The sequence below is a fragment of the Phaseolus vulgaris genome, chromosome 8 (assembly GCF_051622355.1).
Source record: "Phaseolus vulgaris cultivar YP4 chromosome 8, ASM5162235v1, whole genome shotgun sequence".
NCBI lineage: Eukaryota > Viridiplantae > Streptophyta > Magnoliopsida > Fabales > Fabaceae > Phaseolus > Phaseolus vulgaris.
This window is the reverse complement of record NC_143505.1, coordinates 20,753,771-20,771,293: the sequence shown is the minus strand read 5'-3', so window position 1 is coordinate 20,771,293 and position 17,523 is coordinate 20,753,771. Positions and strand designations below refer to the sequence as shown.

The window sequence follows — 17,523 nt, the reverse complement described above, 5'->3', positions numbered from 1 at the left end:
TATGGGCATACTCAATGAGTCTTCCGAAAAATAATGGATCCATGTGTAGTCAATATGATTGAAATAAAATTGAAGTATTGAGGATTGAAAGAAAATCAATGTATTGTGATTGCAAATGGATTCATGTGTAGTCAATGTGATTGGAATTGACGTACTATAGATTGAAATGAAATCCAATAATTGTGGTTGCAAATAGTTCCATGTGTGGTATATATGAATGATGTAATTGATATTCGGATTTTATATGATAATATCAAAACTAAATTTTTGAATGACTAATTTGATTAATACTTTTTGCATGTATTGAGTATGTTATGAAATTTCTTTTCATTAGCTTACCCTTACTTGTTGTATTGTGAACTGCGATGATTATACGTACACATGTAGATGTTGATACAAGTGCAAGAACATTTGAGAGACCTTAGGACTTTATTTTAGGGCTTGGTTCTAAAAGTTTTGTATTTATGTCCTAAATACATATTAAGAATATTTTGAAAAATGCTAAATTTTATATAGAACTGTGTAAAACCTTTTTTTTTTGTAATAGTTAGATATATTGTTAGGGTGTTACAATTTGATACCCAAATAACAAACTCAACTAAGAATTATGATATGCCATTTTTTTAAAGATGGAAGAGGATAATATAAAATATTTACATTTCACATATATTAACTGCTGCAGTCGTTGTAGTTATTCATGTTGACATATGTGTGTAAATTAAAACATGAATTAACGTACAATTGAACACATACAATAATGTTCTCATACAGATCTTATCATATCATGATTCTCACACAATCATACGATGAAGGAATAAACACTTACCTTGAACCATGAGTGATCATACTTGAGACAATTCCGTTCTTGTCACACACTTTCGTGATGGTTAACAGTGAGACAACTATTATTTGCAAAGACAGAACCCTATAGCCTTTAGTTCCCAATCTCCATCAGATGTAGGTTTTCATTAGGTATATCATCAGATATATATTTCTCACGTTAATCAATGGACCATTTATTCTATTATTATTATTAAATCATATTTGGGCCCAAGGTCCAAACTCTAAGTCATGTAAGTCACTTTATAGAAATTAATTTACATAATTTCTTACAATGTGTTCATTTGTTTTGTGTTTTACACAATACTGGTTTCTATTATCAGTCACCAGTTGGTCTCATCCTATCATCATGGTTACACAGTTTCGGTGACCACAATCACTTTGTCAACGAATAATTCAACATCAATCACCACGACTCCAACATAAATAAGAAACTCTTTCACATGAACTTAAATACTACACTCCTAAAGATGTGGTTACCCAAATTGACATATGTGGTCATTTATGTTTTTTTGTTTTGTTTTGCAAAATACTAATTTCATCTTATCATCATGGTTACCTAGTTTTGATGACCGCAATCACCAATGAACGACTAAAAGCTGACAACCACAACTGCAACACGAATAAATGTCAATCACACATAAAACAATAACCCCACCACACTAAATTGATACTATGCAAACAACCCACCACCACATTTGCAACGCCAACTATTATAAGAAAATCATTAACTAGAAACCAATTTTAGAAACAAAAAATAATTAGTTGTTATATTGACTAAATTAAATACTATTTTAAAAAAATTATTGATTTCTATTATTGATAAATAATTTTTAAATTGGTATCTAATTAGCTACCAAGATTTTTGCTACCAAATTTAGAATCTAAATAATTGGTAGTTAAAGCGTTGGTAGCTAATTAAATACCAATTTGAAACTATTTATCAATAATAGAAACTAATTTAGAAACCATTTTTTTAATTTCTAAAATAATATCTAATTTAGTCAATATAAAAACTAACTATTTTTAGTTTTTAAAATTAGTTTCTATTCAATAATTTTCTAGTAGTGAGCACACGTCAACCAATTTACTTAATATAATAACTAATTACTTTTGTTTTTAAAAATAATTTTTATTTAATAATTTTTCCTGTATATTGTATTGAATATGAATATTTAAATATAAATAAAGTATATGCGATGTAATGAGATTATTTAATTTAATCCATAATATCTAGTTTGAATTTTGGTTTTTTAATTTAAGTATTTGGAGCAAGAAAAATTAACTCAGTAATTATCTTATTTAGTTCATCAAGATAAATAGTTATGGCAAGTAACTATTTCTATGTATAATTATTTTTGTTTAAAAATATTATACATAATTAGCGGAAACACACGTGAATGTATCCGTCATTTTTAAATATTTTTTTTTATATATAATATTATTATTCTATAAATTTATAATAATTTTTTAATTAATATATAATAATTTGCAAATATCATTATACATTATCATATATATTTCTATATACACATGTCTTAAGTGTTTATTTTTTTTGAATTTTAGTAAATGTTTATGTGAGTTAAGTATAGATATTTAAATATTACTGCCACATTATAAAATAATTAAAAGTGGAATAAAAATATTAATTGTGTATTCTCTTTGCATATGAAAAAATGTGTATCCATACTTTTAGTATGATAGCATAATAAAATAAAATAATTCATTTTGTAATTACTGAAATAATTTATTTTATTAAATTTAAAAAAATGTTTTATAAATATAATTATAAAATAAATAATTTATTATAGATAGTTAATTGAATTTAGAACAACCGTTACAAAAATATAAAGATAAAATAATATTATATTGATAATTATAAGGGAAAATAATAAAATAAACTATATTAGTAAAGGTATAATTAGTATCGTGTACATTAAATATTAAATAACAGTTATAAAACGAATATTTTTATTCATAATTATAGATAAATATTTTGTTTTGTTTTGTAAAAGTATTATTTTTTAAAAATAAATTTGTTAAAAGTATTATGTTTAAAGTTTTGTTTTGTTTTTTAAAAGTATTATGTTTAAAGTTTTTTAATGATATATTTTTTGTTCTAAAAGGAGAGCTAAAGAGACAATTAAGATTATACCTAATGTAATTGAAGAAAATTATCTCAGATTATCACCTTTATGATCATATAAGATGAATTTCTATTAGTTTATAATGGTGTGTTGGCTTATCAGGTGTAGGAGTAATATGGAGAATCTAAGTATAAATATTTTTTTAAATGAAAATGTTTGATACTATAGAGTTGATGAAATATTTTATAAATGTTATAAATATAAGAACTATGTTATATGTTAATGTCTTTAGAACTTTATAAGATTGATCAAAACCTAAAATAGGTTGAATTATTATACTTAATTTAATGATATTGAAATTAAATGCTCATGGTTTACAAATTTTGAGAATTTAAATCAATTTGCACAATAAAACCAGTATTTCTGAATCATAAATTATCAAGTGTTTTGATTTATATTTTTTTGTTTTAATTTTATAAACAGATTAGATTTGAGTGAATGAAAAAATCATATATTTATTTAAATAATTGATTATATATACTCTTAAAATACTGTGAAAACAGAATTAGTTGTCTTTTTATCAGTGTAATTTTATCAATAACCGCACAATTTTGCAAAAGAGATTTAAAAGAAGAAATTTACTTGAAATTTTTTAAATTTAAAATGAATGATACTCAAGTAATACACAATTAGTTTTTATTTTTGTATGATGAAGATTTGGTGTATAAAAGGTTGAAATGGAAGTAAAAAATTGTTGAAGGATTAAAGAAGAAGTGTTAACGGGTGAGAAGGAGAAGAGAAAGGTGGAGTGAAGTGCGCAAAAAAGAGCAGAAAAAGAGGCGGTAGAGTACAAAGAAACACAGTGAATTATTGTACAATTATAGAAATAGATAGGTAATAGAGAGAGAAGGGCAATATGGGAAAGAAGAATGTCTAAAACGTAACTAACCTCAGTGGTATTTGTTGGCTCTTTAAAGGGTAACATTGACATTGAACGCTATTAAAGTAGAGAGAGCAGCTATTAGTTACGTTCTCATTCTAGTTTTTCAACCCTCTCTTTCTCTCTCTACAAGACTTTCTCTGTCCACAACCATCATACACCTTACCACCCCTTCCCTTCCACCACCCTTTTTCTCTCCTTTATACACACATCACAACACAACACAAGAAGGAAAGAGAGAAACAAAAACAAAAACAAAAGGTGGTAGATGCATGAGCCACAACACAACACAACTCACATTATCTCATATACCACACTCACCACCTTCTATTCCCCTAAATTCTCATAATTCTACCTCTTCTCTTGCCTTTTGCCTCAGATTTCTCACCACTTCTCTTCTCTCTTGCCACCTTATCCCACCCTTTTCACTTTTTTTTATTTTTTATTTTTATTTTTACAGGTATATTTCCCAACAACAATGGCTTCTTTTGCCTTCCTTTTTCTCTGTTCTTTTTTTTTTGTCTCTTGTGTTATGTCTTTCTGGAGGTTTTTCACTTCTTTCTTTCCTCCTTGGTGTGTGATGAGATTTCTGGTCATGGGCATTTTGAGTTGACTGCGAAAGAGCCTAAAGACTTGGTCTTTCTCTTGTTGGCTTTTCTGGGTCTCTTTGAATTTTCTTCTGAATGTTTTATTTGGTTTGTGTTTGTGTGTGGTCAAATGGGTCTGTCTTCGCCTGTACGGTCCCCTCCCAAAAGGTGGTAGGTTGATGGGGTTGACTTCACCCTAGAGAGAAAGACTTGGTTCATGCGGGTGATTTTTGTTTCCGGAATTGGATTTTGTATAATGTTGTTGGAGTTTTCTCTACCCAAACCATGATATTATCAACTTTGGTTCCAAAAAAAAAGGTTTTTTTTCCTTTGAAAATAGTTTTTCATCTTTCAGTTTTGAAGGGGTTGGTGATACTTCCTGTTGTTATCAAATTGGATTGCTGATTTGAACAATTGTTTACCGAGTTTATTCTGGAGTGGTTGGAATTGTTTTATGATCAATGTTTCTCTGCATTTGTGTGTGTGTGTTTGTTTATAGAAGTTTTGCTACATGAAGCACATGATCACTTTGTCTGCACTGGTTAAAAGTCAAAGCAGGATGATTTGCTAAATCTTGTTTTGTTGGGATCTAGTTCTGAATGTATAATCCTGTGTTTTCCCTTCCTTACTTTTCACTTCTGATCATTATTTATCTATTTTTGGTCCCAGAACTTGGAAGAGATCATTTCTTTTTGTGGTATAGATAGTCATGTGCATCTTCTAAGACACCTTTTGTCTTTTACTCATTGGCTGCAAATTATTTTCTTGCAGACTTGATAGTAAATTTTTGAATATCTGACATGACATTATTTGGTTTTACACCATGGAACTGATCTTGGAACTTTCTTCTGTCCTAGTAGGTCTAACTTTTACTTTCATCCGCCTGAACCATTCTATTTGTGGTGCTCACTCTTCCTGCTGCATTGAAGGAAAAAGTTGGTATCATAAGAAGTTAATCACTGTGATTTCATGATTTGGTAAGAAAACTTAAATCAGAGATGGTGAGCTTGAGAAGGCGCAGACTCTTGGGACTTTGTTCAGGTAAAGAGTTGGTAAACATGTTTCTCTCATTTGTTATGGAATACTTTTATGAATTGTATCTTAAACTTAACTGACATTGTTTCAAATATATTTTTTCTATTGCAGGAAACAGTTCCTTTGTCACTCCACTCCCTCTATACTGTGAGAATCTATCTAGTCTTGAAAATTCAACCCAGCAAGCCAAACCCAAGAGTGAGCAGCCTGTGCTTTCTGATGATGCAAGCAATCTGGACAGTGTATGGACAACATTACTAATGATAGATTTATATACACTTTTTTAAAGCCTCACTTTTTTTTTTTTTTTTGCAAATGTACTTCAGATTTTTTGACTGGTATCTGTTTAGGACATCTTTTATTTTGCATTTTCCATTTTAACTAGCTACATATCAGAATCATTCAAACATTTCTTTTATTTTTTGTTACAATGCTGTAAATTTAATTGAAAAATCCAGGTGTGGAAGAAATTTTGGCATCAGTGCATTTTCTATCTTCTTTTGAAAATGTTTACATAAAGGATAATTCAACCAATGAGAATTACTCAAATTGATTTCGAGAGTACCAGTTTTTAAATAATGATTCATTCTGAATCTCTTGTCATTAGCATTCATCTTTACAGTAATGTTAAGTGGTTGGTTGGACAATTCTCTTTTTTTTTTTTTTCTCTTTTCTCTGTCATTTTGGTAATTGGTTGGATAAATTTGGTGGTCCAACTATCCAAATTTATTTTTATAGACCTTACTAAATAAGGTAAAAAGACCATTGGTAACATTTCATTTTGTCTTCAAATTTTCATTTTACTTGGAATGTCTTAATTATAATTCCTGTACATTTAAAGACTTATACTCCTGCACAATTTACAAGTCTGCCTTTTGTCTGAATATTTCTAGAAATTTTTATCTATTTGGATTTAGTTTTTTCCTTCTGTCAATTTTTCAAAATGTTCTTGCTTAAACCTAATATGAAAAATTCATACTTAGTAATTATTGGACTTAATTAATCATTCACCATGGGATGATAACTTGCACACCAGAGTTATTTTCTTCCCAGTTCTTACATATTAGGTTATCTTATAATGCTCACACCGGAAATGGACCGAACTGTCTTCCAATGTTTAGAATTTTAAGCAACATTATGGAACATTTAACATAGGAAAGGAAAAAAGAAGAAGAAAAAGAAGCTTTTTATTATTGATCAACATCCATCTGTGTTTTCTCTGATTGGGTGAATAGATTAGAAGCTTTTTATTATTGATCTTTTAATGCCTCTTGTTTATTTTCTTCCAATCTTTCCAGTTTTTCACTTCATCTCTGAGCAGGGATTCTTTCATTTTAGGTAAAGTCAATTTGGGAGTCAGTTGCTCCCTCCAAGGTCAAATCTTTTGCTTGATTGCTGTTCTAAACCACATTAATATCAGTGATATGTTTCAAATTCAAAAGCTCTTACGTTGTCTCTTACTTATTTATTGTGTAATGTGCTGACTGATTCTAAAAATGGTTTTCATTTGTTTTTGCACTGGTCAGCAGTTTCTCTTCTCTTGAATGATTTGTTTGGTGTTGATGGGTTTTCTCTTGGATCATAAAAGTATGTCTGTTAATTTTAGAGGACTCAAAATCAATAGAGATCTATTTTCCAACATTTCAGAATTGTTATCAGATTGTGGTTATTTGGTGTATATAGTTGGAAAGAAATTCTAGAATTTTTACTGGTTTATTGTTGTCTCCTGAGTTCCATTGTGACTTGGTGTTTTGCTAATGGTCTTCTGTGTCTTTGTTAGATATACAGATAGATCGACATGCTTTACATGTTCTATGTTCAAAGATGTTTAGTTTTCTTGCATTCTTGATGTATTTTTTTAGGATTTCTTGTCATCCTACTTTTGCATCATTTTTTTGTTTATTAAAACAAAAGAACATAGATACCTGACCCAATATACGTATTGGACTAATAGATGGTACTCTTGGCGTGCAAGAGTGTGTGAGTAATAAGTCTCATGTTGAATAGAGATGAAAATGTTGAGAAACAAGTTGGGATGTATTTGTTTTGTCTGGTTCAGTAACGTTCATTGGAGGATCCCTACTTTCCAGGACAAAAGTATAGAAGGAAGTCATGTGTTTATTTTTCTGGTGTAACAAAGTTCATTGGAGCATCTCCAATTTCCAAGACAAAAACAGAGAAGGAAGTTGTATGTTGGATTGACATTCCATTCTGACTAACTAAAAAAGGATACTTTTGGTTGTAGTGTCAAGTTTACTTGTGTGATTGACTCCTGACCATTGATGATAGCTTGCATAGTTTAGCATCATATCTCTGGTTGCATAAATATTCCCATTTCTCATAGGATAATTGTTCTTGTATTGATCTTCTTTTGCATGGATCTATTACACCAACCACCTCTACTGCGAAGCCTTATCCCATTTTGTAGGGGTGGTTAATTGATTGATGTCTCACATCTCTATCTTTTAATGCTAGAATTAAGAAGTTTTTAAATTGATTACCATTTACAGGTTGATGAATTAGTACTTATGGAATAGATGTTTACTAAGTTGATATGATTAGAAAGTTAATTCCTTGGTATTTTGTGTTATTCCAAAAGCTTAAACTAACCTGTTTTATGCTTATCAGAACACTGCTGTTCTAGAAGAACCAGGATCATCGAATGTTTCTGGTTCAAGCTCATCGAAAGAACAGCTTATTCAACCAATCACAGGTTTGTCAGTTAAAGAGACCAATTCTTTCCTGTTTTCTTTTTATCTCTGGTTTAGTTTATTATAATGACTTGCCACCTTACCTAGTAAAATGTTGTTTCTTTTAAGATATGTTTATAATTATTAAATTTAGAATGAGTTTAATTTTAATTAGAAGTCAATTCTCATGTTTGGATCCCATTAACAAAAATAGAATTTTTAAATTGTTTGACCATTCAGATTTCTTGTTTGGAACACAAAATGTGAACTAAACGGAATTAAATTGATAATTACATTTTGTTACCCTTAAAATAATAAGTTGAATGACTTAACTAAAGAGGGGGAAACCGTCAGTGTCAACAACTGAAGCTAAAATCAAATCACATTCAAATCCAAACAAATTTGAATTGATTTTTGTTTTTAATCTACTTAGATAAATTTGTATATTTTAACATCAAATTAAATATATCTAAAATATTTTAACATCAAACAATTTTTTAACATTGTGTTTGAATTTTTTTTATTAATTTCGTTGAGTTATTTATCATTATTTTTAGAATTTCATAAGAAGTTAACAACCCTTAGTGGAATTATACACACAAAAAAAGAGTTGACATAATGATAGTTAAACTCACATGACTTGAAAATGAGGGGTAATAAAGGAGTTAGGTTTGTAGTAAAATTCATAATGTCTTAATTGAAACACTTTGTGGGAGTTTGTTTACAGATCTAAGTTATCTACAAACAGTGTCTATATTTTAGTAAAAACCTTAAGATGATACATGGAGAAGGGTCTATTTGGTAGTAAAAAACTGTATTCCGATAATACAAATGATTAGTGAGAAGAAATTGTGGTATTATTTTTCAAATGTGTCATGTGTGTTTGATTTCCTTATCTGGTACATTTGTTCCATGTGCTAATATGATTATATATCTTGAGGAAAAATACCTAATTTGGAGTTCTGGTATAAATGTTTCCGTACTCTCTTTAAGTGAATGTCTGCATATGGTTATTTAATCATATTTAAATGGCCATTAAAATTGCTTCATTAATTACATTGGGTATGTTGTTAACTTCATTGGAATGCAATGGTTTGGTATATCATTTTACCTAAATTTCTTAGCAATGGGAATTAGCAATATAAAATGACTGATCTCTAACTTCTGTGTACTGTATATTTGCTTCCTGTGTTTTTTGTGGCATCAATTGTATTAATGCAAGGAATGCAATTTTCATGGATAACCCATTATCCTTGTTATCATGCAGTACATAATGACAAGAAAAGGAACTGAGCATAAAGATGTTTATGGTGGAAATTTAGTTTGATTGTGAGCATACTGAGTTAACATGGACATATTTTCAGCCTAGTTAGTTTGAGAAAGTGTTTATATTTCTTGCTTTTAATCATAATTACAAAAGAGTCACATTGTTTTCACTACTTCATTTCAAAGATTAGTATTGGAATTGGAAATGATGAAAATAACACAATGCTGAGAGATTTGTATTGGAATTAGAAGTTATGAAAATAACGCAATGCTTTCCTGGAGAAATATTTAAAAGCAATAAATAAAGTAAAAACATGCTATTAGTGAAAACAGGAAATGGAAATAGAAAACATTATCTTAAAACTGAACAACTTCGTTTAGGGTTGCATTGAATTTTCTGTTGGACCACTTTTTATTTATGCTTGTATTCTCTGTTACCTCCTTTACCTGTATTTAGCAGGACCTCCTATTAAACGTAGAAAACGACACAGACGAAAGAATTTGCACAATCAAGAACCATGCTCAATGAGAGGCGTGTACTTTAAAAATATGAAGTGGCAAGCTGCCATTAAGGTGGACAAGAAACAGATCCACCTCGGGACTGTTGGATCAGAAGAAGAAGCTGCTCACTTATATGATAGGTATTGCTTTGAATTATACAAATTATTACCAGCACTAATTCCTTTGGATGGATGCCTCAAAGTTATAGTGAGAATATGCAAGTCTTCAGTTGTAATTGATAACCTGTGAGTACACCTTTTGCTGATAAAAAAAAAAAAAAAACCTGTCAGTACACCTAGTTGTTTCTGTTCTCATTGTTAGAGCATGTGCTTTTTACTCTCTATCCCTTTTCTTCCTCTTTTCCATATCCTAACATGATTTTTTTTCCCCACTTCATAATCATATTAGTTACCACAAACTAAATTGAAACTGTTGCTGAAAGAGAAAGCAGACCTACTTTGAATCTAAGCACATTATTATTGTTCAGAGTGTCAGGTTTGAGATAAGAACAGTCTCCGGACAAACACTCTTCAGTTTTCCAGTGTTAGACAATTTGAAGAAATCTTTAATTTTATTTATAGGATAGTAGGGAAGCTATTTATATTATTTTGATTGTATGTATGTGCATGGTTCAGTGGTGTTGATTGATACATGTGAAGACTTGGTGGTTGTGTTCGTAGTCAGTGTTAATTTTATTTTCATATCTCCACTTTGACCAATGCTTTACATAGCCTATTGTTCATTCACTTTCTACTATCTAGCAAAGTTCATTATGTATGCAGGTTAGCTACCATAAAACATTGTTAATGCTCAAACAAAGTAATGGTTCAACACTGTAATGGTCAAGTTTTCATTATCTCTTTATTTGTCTGTAGGGCTGCTTTCATGTGTGGGAGAGAGCCAAATTTTGAGCTTCCCGAGGAAGAGAAACGCGAACTTAGTAAATTTAAATGGGATGAATTCTTGGCAATGACTCGACAAGCCATCACACGCAAAAGTAATCTCTCTTTGAACCATTACTTGTTCTAGATTTCTTCTTCTTCAAATTTTAACAGTTGCAGACAATTTTTTGGTAGAACACAAGAGAAGGCTTAGTCCTGGACCAGGTAATAGTCATGATATGCTTCCACTGCCCAAAGATGATTGGGACACTAAGCAAGGAGTAGTGAGTGAAGATGCAGAACAGGAAACTTCTATGTCTTGAATTACATGATTATGGAATAACCTAAGAGTGGAGATGAAAAACCTTTAGCCTTAACACTTCAACTCTACATCATGCTAGCCCATTTTTATTGTAGAAAAATGCAGCATTATATCAGACCTTGATGACATTGATCATCCTTCATTTATGCCAATTACTACACCTTAACCTAATAAAGAGTCCATCCAATGTTATTAGTATGTGTCAACTACCAACTGTTGAACTCTATCTATCCGTCAAACTAGTGCAAAGCCATTTTCTTCTTCTTCTTTTCTTCCACTTGGTGAGAATAAATATGCTGTTCTTTATTTCTAGTAAGTAAGGATTTATGCCTAAATGAAATTTTTTCAAACACTTAATTGAATTGTTCTTTGACTAACATTGATCATATTTTAGAATATTTAAATGATTAGAATAGAGACTCTTAATATATATAAATATACCAACACATTTATGAACAACTATAGTTTGATTTCACTAGTTGCTTGATTAATCTGGTATCATTAAACTTGATAGAAAACTATAGTATGTGATCATTTTAGTTGTCTAAACCACAAATGATTTTCTTTTGCTTTTTCTTTGATCGTGTCATATGGTAATATTTTTTCACATATATAATCAAGTTATACTCTATTCTTGTATGATCACACAATTATCTTGATAATTTCATTTTTTTTTTCTCTTCTAACATTTAGGATCTTTTTATAGAGAATAATTGGTTATAATAGAATAAACCTTCTTATCTTTCTCTTTTTTAAACACACAATTTGCATGATGTGTATCTGTATTCAATTCTGTTTTGTATCGCTGAGTACGTATTATACCTAAAATCCCAGGTATATATTTTTCAATTTTTACCATCAAAGTCATTTTTCTCTTATTTCCATTTTAGTTAAATTTAAAGTTTGGAGATAATTTTTCCCTTAATTTATTAAATAAATATATTTTATCAACAAGAAAACATGTATTTGATAACAATATTTTAGGTTGAAAAGGATTTTTATATCGGAAGGCATTGGAGGATGGTATGATATAGATGTTGTGTTAGTGACAGTGTGACATGAAAATAGGAAAAGAAATTGCTAAAATATTAAAGAAAAGAATTAAAGCCTCACTCTTCCCTAGAATAACAACATTCAACTACTGATAAGGCTGGTGCAATTTACTTAAACTATTACACAGTTTAGTAACTTTTAGTTGAACTTTATTGAGTTGACAATTCTTATCCTTAGATATGTTTAAAACAAGGCATACTCTTCATGTACCTCTATATCTTCTTTCTGCACCTCCATACTTTTCTTTAATTCCAACAATATCCATCTCACTAAGATGGAGATTATGATATTTTTTTCTTCATTTTCAAGTGGTGATGGTTGCTCGTGGTGATTTTTTTTCAATTTTTTCAAAGTCACAAAACCCATAAAAAAAGCAACAAGGTGCAAAAAGAAGTACAAAACTAAAAGATAATTATATTTGCATCGAGGAGCGTTGAATACAACAAATATTCTCGCTCACCTTCTCACACACGCTCAAATGATGAAACTGCTCTCTCAAACACTACAACTAGAGAAGAATGAAAGTGATGCAATTGGAAGGGAAGTATGCAGAAGGAAGGTATGAGGTGCGGGGGTGCAACTGAGTTTATTTAAAGAAATGAGATTTGCTTCATTTTGAGTTATTTAAATTTTTTTTAAAAAGGTTAAAACTGACTTTTCACAATTAATATGGAGGTGGAAGAGGAAGGTATGGAGTATGGAGGGAGGCCTTAAAATAGTTTTCATTACAAGAAAATCATTAAATAGAAACCGATTTTAGAGACAAAAAATAATTAGTTGCTATAGTGACTAAATTAGAGAGCATTTTAAAAATTAAAAAAATTATTGGTTTCTAAATTAGTTTATATTATTGACAAATAGTTTATAAATTGATATCTAATTAACTACTAAGGTTTTAGCTACCAAATTTAGAATCTAAATAATTGGTAGTTAAAACATTGATAGCTAATTAGATACCAATTTAGAAACTATTTATCAATAATAGAAACTAATTTAGAAACCAATAATATTTTTAGTCTTTAAAATGGTCTATAATATAGTTACTATAACATTTAATTATTTTTGGTCTTAACTTGACACTTTGTATAACCTCCGGTAAAAACAAAACACACAAATTTTTCTCTCTCACTCTCTTTTTTCTCTTTTTCATATTTTTTTTAACTTTTTAACCTCCTACCTCATGTATTTTAGAATCTAATCGCACCTCACAATAGATGAAGAGTCAAAGATCATTACTACTCGATTAAATTTTCAAACATTGTAAGTTTTTATTTACTCTAAAGGTTTTTTGTTCTATATTTTTTCCAATGATTTTGTCATTAATCTTAGTATGATCAGTTGAGAAAAGTCATCATCTCAACTTGTTTTATCAAAATTATGTTGTATTTGGCTAAATGTATTGGTTTATTTTGGGAGGTTGCTATGAAGATAAGTATTTTGAGTAAGGGAAGCTAATTTTAACTTTTTAATAGTATCCTAGGCTAGACAATCTAATGTTGAACAAGGTGTTTTGATGTCTCCAAATCCAAGAGGAATGCTTAAAGGCTTTGCTGCTGGTTTTTTGTGTGTGTCTAGTAGTCTTTGAATTGTTAATCTACTCTTTAAGATTATCCAAGGTTAATTGATCTTAATCCTTTTGAAAAAGATGAGTTTTCTAAAGAGTGTAAAATTTCAACCTGTTGAAATGTTGATTCAACCGATTGTTTGACACTTGATGGATTTTAAAATGAGTTTGAAAAACTTTACTTTGTTTTGACTTTGCTATCAAACTAATTCAACCGGTTGTTTCGAGAATTCAACTGGTTGTTTTTATGAAAACCTTAACAAAATAATGTTAGGATGTTCCAATGTGTTTTAAATGATTCCAACTGCTTTTGGTTTTTGATTTAACTATTTTAACCACTTGATTGGAGTATAAAAAGTTTGTTTTACGCTATTGTGCATTAACTAAGAAAAGTGAGATTTATCAAAAACAGTTTTCAAGATTTGACAAAGCTTTGGATCATTCTCAAGTGTGGAATAGGATTGGGTCCTGTATTCTAAACTTTAATCTTTGGATTATCTAGGTGTATTTTGTTTCCTTTTTTCTTGAACATTGTATTTATGTGTGATTTGGTGTGGTGCAGTTTCAGAGGGTTGCTCTTAATACTGTGTGTTTTGCCAAAGAGTGGTGCGTGTTCTTGAGGGGTTCAAGATTATCACTCTTGGTGTGTTATTTGTAATCTAGGTTTGATTTCATAGTGAATTCTCAGTGGTTAGCTGAGCTCTTGGATGTAGCTAAATTCTTGTGTTTACCTGACACATGCAGAAAAAAATTGGACATAATAGGAGATCCCAAAATTTGATCACGAACATGAGAATAATCATCAAAAAGGGCATGTAAGCCCAGTAACATGAAAAACTTGGATCTTTACTCTAGTTCTTGAGAAGGAGTGGAGGCAAGAGTCAATAACTCATTACAATCATGAAGAAGAGCATCGAGTTTACCCAGATATTCTGTCATTATACCATCAAGACGTTTGAGAGCAACAAATGTGAGGAGATTTTGACACACACCATAAAGATTTGAGTATCATTGATGTATAATAACTTTACTTGTTTCCAAACTTCTGAACTTATCTCATAGGTACTGAAAATTTATTTTAAAGATGAGTGAATGGTAGATTTAATAACAATGCATAATTGCACATCAATTTTCAACCAACGGGAAACCTCCTTTTTAGCAACATTGGGACGAGTAAAACAATCAACATAACCTTGACTCTTAAACCATAATTGAATATTTGAGGTCCAAGTGCATAATTTGTTCCATCCAATTTGTCAATAGAGAGATGAACATTGGCATGATTAGTATAAATAGAGGATCTGGCATAGTGACAACAACATAAGCCACAATGGCAACAAAAGAAGCCATAGATGATAATGACAAATCCAGTCACCAACAAAATTGACAACAACAACGACGACTCCGACGTCAAGGAGGCGATGGGGCAGTGGCTGAAAAATACTAGTGAATAGTGGGTTCACCAATATGCTCTGATACCATATTAAAATAAAAGAAAAGAAAAAATAGGATAAATTCCTTGTGTATACGAAACACATATGATTATGTTTATATGAAAAAAAAATACAAAAAATATAAGTTAAGCTCATTACATATATAGAACTATCTAACAATATATATAATATCTCATTATATTTAATAATATTTAATAGTCTCGATGAGATTAGTTCTAGTCAATCTAAATTGATCAATACATGACTTGTTTTCCTTATGCAGGTACAATTGAAAGTTTGGTGTATGTCATGGTATCCACAAGACTAGACTTGACCCAAATAGTTAATCTAGAGAGTAGTTATATGATAAATCCTAGCAAGGAACACTATCAAGATGTGAAACATATCTTTAGGTACCTTAAGGGTCTGAGACATTGGTGTCAGGGTGATTCACAAAGCACTTTGGGTAGGTTCTTTAATTCTTATTACATTATAGACTTAGATGTTAGACGATTTGTTATTTATTATTTTTTTTATGATTTACAGACTTCTCATAAGTTGGAAAGCTACTATCCAACCAATAGAAGCTTTGTTGACCACAAAAGTTGAGTATATATCATTGACTGAAGTAACCAAGGAAGGTATCTAGTTGAAGGGTTTGATGAATGACCTTAGTTTATGCAAGAAAAATCGATAATCTTTTATGTTAGTATGAGTGTTTGTTTGATCCACACACTTCATACTTTTCCTAACTTTCACAACGCACCCACGACATTCCATTTCGTTTAATATTTGCATTTGTTCAAGTATTTTGGTGGTTTTATTAGGAGCATTTTATAGTCAATTTGTTGTTTAACCATCTTGCTTAGAGATTTGTGTTGGTTTTGTAGTGAAAAAATGTTGATTTTTCATTGAAATTTGTTCACTAGATTTTCACTTATTTGAACCTCCTATCATTTTTTTTCGTTTTATAATCACATTTTGGATTATAAAATTCAAAACTTATCCTGAATTTGAAAAAGATTTATGAATATTTTTTTAACAAGGATTGGAGAATCTGGAATGTATTCTCAAATCTGGAAAAGGTTTATGAATTCTGTACTCCAGAACATTATACTCCGAATTGGCCAATCTGAAACATTTTCCTCGATCTAGAAACACATTAAGGATTACACTATCCATACTCCGAATTGGCCAATCTGAAACATTTTCCTCGATCTAGAAACACATTAAGGATTACACTATCCAAAATGATTTGAAATGTGTTTATCACTTGAGCTAGTAAAGAATATTAAAGTGTCTATCCTAGAGAGACAAGACAAAGAAATGAGATGGCTAACAATTTTGGCAGCAATTTCACTTATTTATTAATCTTAGAAAATGAGTGTCAAACACCTCAATTTATAGGAGAGAGGGTTGAACATTTTGGAACCAAAATTTGAAAATTCAAAATAAGACTCTCCAATGAGAAGGTGTCATGTGGAGTCATGTTTTTCATGTTGAGCTCACACCTTCCATGCTAAATCATCTCCACTCCTAGGTTGCCATGTGGACGTCCATGTGCTCCATAGCTCTATATGAGTCATCCTTGTTCATCTCATCCATTGAAGCTTCCGCCATTCATCTCAAAATTCAAGAATCCAAAACGAAATGAAGGCACAAATTCATCAATTACCAATCTAAAATACATTATATTACGAATTAACCAATCCAAAACGTTTCTCGAAATTCAAGAAGATGTTCCAAATTGTTTATAAACAAATTTCAAATTATTTTGGATTTTGTAATCTTGTGTAATCCGATGAATCTCTAGATTACACAATTCAAAATATAATCAAAACAGACTATAAACAAAAAAAATCCATGGCAAACATGCACCTACGACTATCACAATCACAAACTACCGACAAATCATGACGAAAGCAACCACCACCACACCCTTCACCACACTCTTCATGCACTTTCCCCATTTACCTCCATAATGAAAACTCCATATTATTTAACTGTTTTACATAAGGATCATAAGGATATACATGAAATTAAATAACTTTCAACTATTTTACATTAGGGTATATATGAAATTAAATGAGTTATTGGGATTTCTGAAGAAGGTGTGGAGGTAACAACCTTATTCATGTTAACACATTCATCCTCGTTATGAGATTGATATTGTGATAATATTAAATATTGTCCAATATATTTTTTGGGACACAAGTATTATTTATAATTATTTTGTTATTTGACAGTATAAATGTGCTTTAGTTAATAGGTTTATTTATACTGGATTTATTAAGTACTATGTAAAAGCTATGGCGAAGAGCATA

General features: G+C 30.1%; 1 protein-coding gene across 8 annotated transcripts; it reads left to right on the top strand.

Moving 5' to 3' along the window:
- Nucleotides 1–3,916: 3,916 nt before the first annotated feature.
- Nucleotides 3,917–11,418, top strand: LOC137824426 (Integrase-type DNA-binding superfamily protein). 8 transcript variants are annotated; one of them, XM_068630072.2, is made up of 7 exons: nt 3,917–4,128; nt 5,315–5,495; nt 5,601–5,731; nt 8,118–8,202; nt 9,903–10,086; nt 10,822–10,943; nt 11,023–11,418. In XM_068630072.2, the coding sequence occupies exons 2-7, from the start codon at nt 5,453–5,455 to the stop codon at nt 11,148–11,150; spliced, it is 693 nt and encodes a 230-aa protein (XP_068486173.1). In that variant the 5' UTR covers nt 3,917–4,128; nt 5,315–5,452; the 3' UTR covers nt 11,151–11,418. The 8 variants fall into 8 exon arrangements, with proteins under 8 accessions (XP_068486173.1, XP_068486174.1, XP_068486176.1 ...); XM_068630073.2 differs by having other exon boundaries at nt 3,927–4,327; nt 9,906–10,086; XM_068630075.2 differs by having other exon boundaries at nt 3,957–4,128; nt 9,906–10,086.
- Nucleotides 11,419–17,523: the final 6,105 nt, after the last annotated feature.